At 44.2% G+C, this 9,282-nt stretch overlaps 1 protein-coding gene across 1 annotated transcript; it reads left to right on the top strand.

The window, feature by feature from the left end:
* The first annotated feature begins 207 nt into the window (after positions 1-207).
* Positions 208-7,274, top strand: LOC142483126 (uncharacterized). Its single transcript, XM_075583190.1, has 3 exons — positions 208-375; positions 566-827; positions 7,048-7,274. Exons 1-3 carry the CDS (start codon positions 238-240, stop codon positions 7,272-7,274), a joined length of 627 nt encoding a protein of 208 aa, XP_075439305.1. The 5' UTR covers positions 208-237.
* The last annotated feature ends 2,008 nt before the right edge of the window (positions 7,275-9,282 follow it).

Genomic DNA, 9,282 nt, shown 5'->3' with positions numbered 1-9,282 from the left:
CCGTTTTGGTTCCAGCAAAGAAATTCACATCAATAAATATACAAGTTATTTAAAAAAAAATGAAAACATAAAACCAGACGGTTATCAAATGAATCACATCGATAAAGCTATACACAATGAAACATAATATCTTAGGGACAAAGGGACCTAATGACAGTGACGTGTTTAATGCATTCAATGAGGTGCTGGTTGCACTGTATATGGAGGGTGACCATCTCACTCCTGGTCTCTCCTCAGATGTCCCTCATGGGAGACCTTGGTGACATGGAGGATTCTGACCTCTTGGATTTCCTACTGGACGAGAGATTCCCCTGCGAGGACCTTCTGGGTGGTTACGAGTCGGAAGCCCCAGAGTGGTGGCCACTGGAGAAAGAGGTGTGTGTGTGTGTGTATTCAAACGGCAAACTGTGTGCGGCACCGTGCAGCGTGAGAAGCGCCTTCCTGCTTCACCTGGAGTGGGGATGTTACTTCTGTCACTCGTACCGCATTCTGCGCGCTGCGTCCTCACCTTCTTATATTATACTGCTGCCCTCTTTTAATGTTTGTGTCACTTTGTTGTGTGCAGATGCTGATTGACCCGGAGGACTTCTTGAGTGAGCTCTTAGGGAGCAGCTCCTCCCTGAGCAGCTCCCCCCCTGCCAGTGACAGTGGTATCTCCGAGGATCAGGCTGCCCTCCCCTCCCCTGGGACTTGGGACCCTTCCCCTCTCCACAGCCCCAATATCATGCAGAGCGACCACAACTACTCCCTCCTGCAGGAGAGCGATGGGGGCGTCCTGCAGAGCGTGCGCTCCGAGACCTGCGAGGGGGACGTGCTCATAGATCTGGGTATGTGCTCCTCACCCTGCACTCACCTGCGCCCCCTCACCCTGCACACCCCCCTCACCCTGTGCCCTCTCACCCTACCCCACTGGGCCCCCACCCCTCACCCTACCCCACTGTGACTTCTGTCACTCGTACCGCATTCTGCGCGCTGCGTCCTCACCTTCTTATCTTCTATATTACTTCTGTCACTCGTACCGCATTCTGCGCGCTGCGTCCCCACCTTCTTATCTTCTATATTACTTCTGTCACTCGTACCGCATTCTGCGCGCTGCGTCCCCACCTTCTTATCTTCTATATTACTTCTGTCACTCGTACCGCATTCTGCGCGCTGCGTCCTCACCTTCTTATCTTCTATATTACTTCTGTCACTCGTACCGCATTCTGCGCGCTGCGTCCTCACCTTCTTATCTTCTATATTATTCTGTCACTCGTACCGCATTCTGCGCGCTGCGTCCTCACCTTCTTATCTTCTATATTACTTCTGTCACTCGTACCGCATTCTGCGCTCTGCGTCCTCACCTTCTTATCTTCTATATTACTTCTGTCACTCGTACCGCATTCTGCGCTCTGCGTCCCCACCTTCTTATCTTCTATATTACTTCTGTCACTCGTACCGCATTCTGCGCGCTGCGTCCTCACCTTCTTATCTTCTATATTATTCTGTCACTCGTACCGCATTCTGCGCGCTGCGTCCCCACCTTCTTATCTTCTATATTACTTCTGTCACTCGTACCGCATTCTGCGCGCTGCGTCCTCACCTTCTTATCTTCTATATTACTTCTGTCACTCGTACCGCATTCTGCGCGCTGCGTCCTCACCTTCTTATCTTCTATATTATTCTGTCACTCGTACCGCATTCTGCGCGCTGCGTCCTCACCTTCTTATCTTCTATATTACTTCTGTCACTCGTACCGCATTCTGCGCGCTGCGTCCTCACCTTCTTATCTTCTATATTACTTCTGTCACTCGTACCGCATTCTGCGCTCTGCGTCCCCACCTTCTTATCTTCTATATTACTTCTGTCACTCGTACCGCATTCTGCGCGCTGCGTCCTCACCTTCTTATCTTCTATATTACTTCTGTCACTCGTACCGCATTCTGCGCGCTGCGTCCTCACCTTCTTATCTTCTATATTACTTCTGTCACTCGTACCGCATTCTGCGCGCTGCGTCCTCACCTTCTTATCTTCTATATTACTTCTGTCACTCGTACCGCATTCTGCGCGCTGCGTCCTCACCTTCTTATCTTCTATATTACTTCTGTCACTCGTACCGCATTCTGCGCGCTGCGTCCTCACCTTCTTATCTTCTATATTACTTCTGTCACTCGTACCGCATTCTGCGCGCTGCGTCCCCACCTTCTTATCTTCTATATTATTCTGTCACTCGTACCGCATTCTGCGCGCTGCGTCCCCACCTTCTTATCTTCTATATTACTTCTGTCACTCGTACCTCATTCTGCGCGCTGCGTCCTCACCTTCTTATCTTCTATATTACTTCTGTCTCTCGTACCGCATTCTGCGCGCTGCGTCCCCACCTTCTTATCTTCTATATTACTTCTGTCACTCGTACCGCATTCTGCGCGCTGCGTCCTCACCTTCTTATCTTCTATATTACTTCTGTCACTCGTACCGCATTCTGCGCGCTGCGTCCTCACCTTCTTATCTTCTATATTACTTCTGTCACTCGTACCGCATTCTGCGCTCTGCGTCCCCACCTTCTTATCTTCTATATTACTTCTGTCACTCGTACCGCATTCTGCGCGCTGCGTCCCCACCTTCTTATCTTCTATATTACTTCTGTCACTCGTACCGCATTCTGCGCGCTGCGTCCTCACCTTCTTATCTTCTATATTACTTCTGTCACTCGTACCGCATTCTGCGCGCTGCGTCCTCACCTTCTTATCTTCTATATTACTTCTGTCACTCGTACCGCATTCTGCGCGCTGCGTCCTCACCTTCTTATCTTCTATATTACTTCTGTCACTCGTACCGCATTCTGCGCGCTGCGTCCCCACCTTCTTATCTTCTATATTATTCTGTCACTCGTACCGCATTCTGCGCGCTGCGTCCCCACCTTCTTATCTTCTATATTACTTCTGTCACTCGTACCGCATTCTGCGCGCTGCGTCCCCACCTTCTTATCTTCTATATTACTTCTGTCACTCGTACCGCATTCTGCGCTCTGCGTCCCCACCTTCTTATCTTCTATATTACTTCTGTCACTCGTACCGCATTCTGCGCGCTGCGTCCTCACCTTCTTATCTTCTATATTACTTCTGTCACTCGTACCGCATTCTGCGCGCTGCGTCCCCACCTTCTTATCTTCTATATTACTTCTGTCACTCGTACCGCATTCTGCGCGCTGCGTCCTCACCTTCTTATCTTCTATATTACTTCTGTCACTCGTACCGCATTCTGCGCGCTGCGTCCTCACCTTCTTATCTTCTATATTACTTCTGTCACTCGTACCGCATTCTGCGCGCTGCGTCCTCACCTTCTTATCTTCTATATTACTTCTGTCACTCGTACCGCATTCTGCGCGCTGCGTCCTCACCTTCTTATCTTCTATATTACTTCTGTCACTCGTACCGCATTCTGCGCGCTGCGTCCTCACCTTCTTATCTTCTATATTACTTCTGTCACTCGTACCGCATTCTGCGCGCTGCGTCCTCACCTTCTTATCTTCTATATTACTTCTGTCTCTCGTATCGCATTCTGCGCGCTGCGTCCTCACCTTCTTATCTTCTATATTACTTCTGTCACTCGTACCGCATTCTGCGCGCTGCGTCCTCACCTTCTTATCTTCTATATTACTTCTGTCACTCGTACCGCATTCTGCGCGCTGCGTCCCCACCTTCTTATCTTCTATATTACTTCTGTCACTCGTACCGCATTCTGCGCGCTGCGTCCCCACCTTCTTATCTTCTATATTACTTCTGTCACTCGTACCGCATTCTGCGCGCTGCGTCCTCACCTTCTTATCTTCTATATTACTTCTGTCACTCGTACCGCATTCTGCGCGCTGCGTCCTCACCTTCTTATCTTCTATATTACTTCTGTCACTCGTACCGCATTCTGCGCGCTGCGTCCTCACCTTCTTATCTTCTATATTACTTCTGTCTCTCGTATCGCATTCTGCGCGCTGCGTCCTCACCTTCTTATCTTCTATATTACTTCTGTCTCTCGTATCGCATTCTGCGCGCTGCGTCCTCACCTTCTTATCTTCTATATTACTTCTGTCACTCGTACCGCATTCTGCGCGCTGCGTCCTCACCTTCTTATCTTCTATATTACTTCTGTCACTCGTACCGCATTCTGCGCGCTGCGTCCCCACCTTCTTATCTTCTATATTACTTCTGTCACTCGTACCGCATTCTGCGCGCTGCGTCCCCACCTTCTTATCTTCTATATTACTTCTGTCACTCGTACCGCATTCTGCGCGCTGCGTCCTCACCTTCTTATCTTCTATATTACTTCTGTCACTCGTACCGCATTCTGCGCGCTGCGTCCCCACCTTCTTATCTTCTATATTACTTCTGTCACTCGTACCGCATTCTGCGCGCTGCGTCCCCACCTTCTTATCTTCTATATTACTTCTGTCACTCGTACCGCATTCTGCGCGCTGCGTCCCCACCTTCTTATCTTCTATATTACTTCTGTCACTCGTACCGCATTCTGCGCGCTGCGTCCTCACCTTCTTATCTTCTATATTATTCTGTCACTCGTACCGCATTCTGCGCTCTGCGTCCTCACCTTCTTATCTTCTATATTACTTCTGTCACTCGTACCGCATTCTGCGCTCTGCGTCCTCACCTTCTTATCTTCTATATTACTTCTGTCACTCGTACCGCATTCTGCGCGCTGCGTCCTCACCTTCTTATCTTCTATATTACTTCTGTCACTCGTACCGCATTCTGCGCGCTGCGTCCTCACCTTCTTATCTTCTATATTACTTCTGTCACTCGTACCGCATTCTGCGCGCTGCGTCCTCACCTTCTTATCTTCTATATTACTTCTGTCACCGTACCGCATTCTGCGCGCTGCGTCCTCACCGTATTATGATGTCACTGCATTTCTGGTGCTCTTTTTTCTTTTCTGTTTAATGCCTATTTAATGCCTATTTAATGTTGCCAGATTAGAAGAGGTGCATTATATATATATATATATATATATATATATATATATATATATATATATATATATATATATATATATATATATATATATATATATATATATATATATATATATATATATATATATATATTATAATATATATATATATATATATTATAATATATATATATATATATATATATAATATAATATATATATACAGCAAAACCCCGTTATAGCGCGACCCAGAATTGAAAGCCTAATTTTGCCAGCTTACCTGCATCTCAAATCCTCCATTTTGCCGCCTTTCGCTCTCTTCTTCCAGCTGTCCTGTCCACGTGCTCATCTCTCTCTCCTCTTCCTGCTGTCCATGTGCTCATCTCTCTCTCTGCCCTCGCGTGCCATCGGGTTTTTTTTTTTCTTTCAAACATTCAATTCAATGCTTTATTGACTACCAGACACAGACACAAATAAACAGTAATACATTTTGTACAAAACACATGCAGGGATTGAACTCAGGACCTTCTGATACCAATGCCATGCCTCTTACCTCTACACCATAGGCTTGGTGTGACAAGACATAACCTATAAATATATTTATCCTCTACAACACAAGGTACATGTCAATGTTAAATCTTAAGTTTATTTCTACACAGCTCCTGTGGTCTAGTGGTAGAACTCTTGCCAACATATGAAAGGGTCCTGGGTTCAATTCCTGTATGAAATGGTATAATTAACTTTTTTAATAAATTATTATTTTAATTATATTGTTTAATTTATAAATATATAATTCTTTATTATTCTTTATTAAGTAATAATTATTCATTAATCAATAATGATGTATTAATAATAATTCATTATTAATCATTCTTTATGATTAATTATGTATTATTAATAAGTATGATTATTAATTATTATTAACAGTTAATTAACTAATTAATAATTAATTAATAATTATGTATTACGTATTAGTAATTATTATTTATTAATAATTATTAATTTATAATACTATTATTATTAATTATATTATGATTAATAAGTATGATTATTAATTATCATTAGCAATTAATAATTTTTACTAATTAATAAGTATTACTAATACCTAATAATTATTAATACCCAATTAGTAATAATAATTATTAATAATTAATTATTAATAAAACTTATTAATTAATAAGTATTACTAATACCTAATAATTATTAATAATTAGTAAGTATTAATAATTGTTGTTAATAATTAAGTATTAATTATTATTACTAATTGGGTATTAATAATTATTAAGTAAATATTAATACTTAATTATTAATAACAATTATTAATACTTACTAATTATTAATAATTATTAAGTATTAATACGTTTTATTAATAAGTAAGTATTAATAATTATTATTATTAAGTATTTAGTAATAATTATTAATTAGTTAATTAACTGTTAATAATAATTAATAAACATACTTATTAATAATACATAACTAATCATAAAGAATGATTAATTGTCACACCAAGCCTATGGTGTAGAGGTAAGAGGCATGGCATTGGTATCAGAAGGTCCCGAGTTCAATCCCTGCATGTGTTTTGTACAAAATGTATTACTGTTTATTTGTGTCTGTGTCTGGTAGTCAATAAAGCATTGAATTGAATGTTTGAAAAAAACAATGGCACAGCAAGAGAGCAGAGAGATGAGCAGAGCAGAGAGATGAGCACGTGGACAGCAGGAAGAGGAGAGCACTGGTAAGGCGGCAAAATGGAGGAGATTTAAATCTGTAATGAGGAAGCTCGCTGATGCCGGTGAAATTTTAACGCGACCCCGGTTGTAACGCGGTCTTGGGGTTGTGGACCCCAAGGACCGCGTTATAACGGGGTTTAGCTGTGTATATATATATATATATATATATATATATATATATATATATATATATATATATATATATATATATATATATATATATAATATAGCATTGGTGGGATAGATACACAGGATACATACTTTATATTCCACTTACAACTAGAGTCTGGGATATTTCACCCAATAGGGAAGGGCTGTGACACTATTGTATATTCAACGTGTCCCTCTCTTATAAACTCGTCATACGCTCTCTCCACAGGTATCTATGTCCAGAACTCTGACCGTGAGCTTGGAGACCCGATCTCTCTGTGCATGGAGGAGGAGGAGGAGGAGGACGATGAGGAGGAGGAGGTGTATATAACACAGCAGGTATATGTGAGGTTAGAGGGATACGCTGTGTGTGCAGGAGGAGGCGTATATAACACAGCAGGTATATGTGAGGTTAGAGGGACACGCTGTGTGTGCAGGAGGAGGAGGTGTATATAACACAGCAGGTATATGTGAGGTTAGAGGGACACGCTGTGTGTGCAGGAGGAGGAGGTGTATATAACACAGCAGGTATATGTGAGGTTAGAGGGACACGCTGTGTGTGCAGGAGGAGGAGGTGTATATAACACAGCAGGTATATGTGAGGTTAGAGGGACACGCTGTGTGTGCAGGAGGAGGAGGTGTATATAACACAGCAGGTATATGTGAGGTTAGAGGGACACGCTGTGTGTGCAGGAGGAGGAGGTGTATATAACACAGCAGGTATATGTGAGGTTAGAGGGACACGCTGTGTGTGCAGGAGGAGGAGGTGTATATAACACAGCAGGTATATGTGAGGTTAGAGGGACACACTGTGTGTGCAGGAGGAGGAGGTGTATATAACACAGCAGGTATATGTGAGGTTAGAGGGACACGCTGTGTGTGCAGGAGGAGGAGGTGTATATAACACAGCAGGTATATGTGAGGTTAGAGGGACACGCTGTGTGTGCAGGAGGAGGAGGTGTATATAACACAGCAGGTATATGTGAGGTTAGAGGGACACGCTGTGTGTGCAGGAGGAGGTGTATATAACACAGCAGGTATATGTGAGGTTAGAGGGACACGCTGTGTGTGCAGGAGGAGGAGGTGTATATAACACAGCAGGTATATGTGAGGTTAGAGGGACACGCTGTGTGTGCAGGAGGAGGAGGTGTATATAACACAGCAGGTATATGTGAGGTTAGAGGGACACGCTGTGTGTGCAGGAGGAGGAGGTGTATATAACACAGCAGGTATATGTGAGGTTAGAGGGACACGCTGTGTGTGCAGGAGGAGGTGTATATAACACAGCAGGTATATGTGAGGTTAGAGGGACACGCTGTGTGTGCAGGAGGAGGTGTATATAACACAGCAGGTATATGTGAGGTTAGAGGGACACGCTGTGTGTGCAGGAGGAGGAGGTGTATATAACACAGCAGGTATATGTGAGGTTAGAGGGACACGCTGTGTGTGCAGGAGGAGGAGGTGTATATAACACAGCAGGTATATGTGAGGTTAGAGGGACACGCTGTGTGTGCAGGAGGAGGAGGTGTATATAACACAGCAGGTATATGAGGTTAGAGGGACACACTGTGTGTGCAGGAGGAGGAGGTGTATATAACACAGCAGGTATATGAGGTTAGAGGGACACGCTGTGTGTGCAGGAGGAGGAGGTGTATATAACACAGCAGGTATATGTGAGGTTAGAGGGACACGCTGTGTGTGCAGGAGGAGGTGTATATAACACAGCAGGTATATGTGAGGTTAGAGGGACACGCTGTGTGCAGGAGGAGGAGGTGTATATAACACAGCAGGTATATGTGAGGTTAGAGGGACACACTGTGTGTGCAGGAGGAGGAGGTGTATATAACACAGCAGGTATATGTGAGGTTAGAGGGACACGCTGTGTGTGCAGGAGGAGGAGGTGTATATAACACAGCAGGTATATGTGAGGTTAGAGGGACACGCTGTGTGTGCAGGAGGAGGTGTATATAACACAGCAGGTATATGTGAGGTTAGAGGGACACGCTGTGTGTGCAGGAGGAGGAGGTGTATATAACACAGCAGGTATATGTGAGGTTAGAGGGACACGCTGTGTGTGCAGGAGGAGGTGTATATAACACAGCAGGTATATGTGAGGTTAGAGGGACACGCTGTGTGTGCAGGAGGAGGAGGTGTATATAACACAGCAGGTATATGTGAGGTTAGAGGGACACGCTGTGTGTGCAGGAGGAGGAGGTGTATATAACACAGCAGGTATATGTGAGGTTAGAGGGACACACTGTGTGTGCAGGAGGAGGAGGTGTATATAACACAGCAGGTATATGTGAGGTTAGAGGGACACGCTGTGTGTGCAGGAGGAGGAGGTGTATATAACACAGCAGGTATATGTGAGGTTAGAGGGACACGCTGTGTGCAGGAGGAGGAGGTGTATATAACACAGCAGGTATATGTGAGGTTAGAGGGACACGCTGTGTGTGCAGGAGGA

This window comes from Ascaphus truei, unplaced genomic scaffold (genome assembly GCF_040206685.1).
Source record: "Ascaphus truei isolate aAscTru1 unplaced genomic scaffold, aAscTru1.hap1 HAP1_SCAFFOLD_2976, whole genome shotgun sequence".
Taxonomy (NCBI): Eukaryota; Metazoa; Chordata; class Amphibia; order Anura; family Ascaphidae; genus Ascaphus; species Ascaphus truei.
The sequence above is the reverse complement of the archived record's forward strand: the minus strand, read 5'-3'. Positions and strand labels throughout refer to the sequence as shown.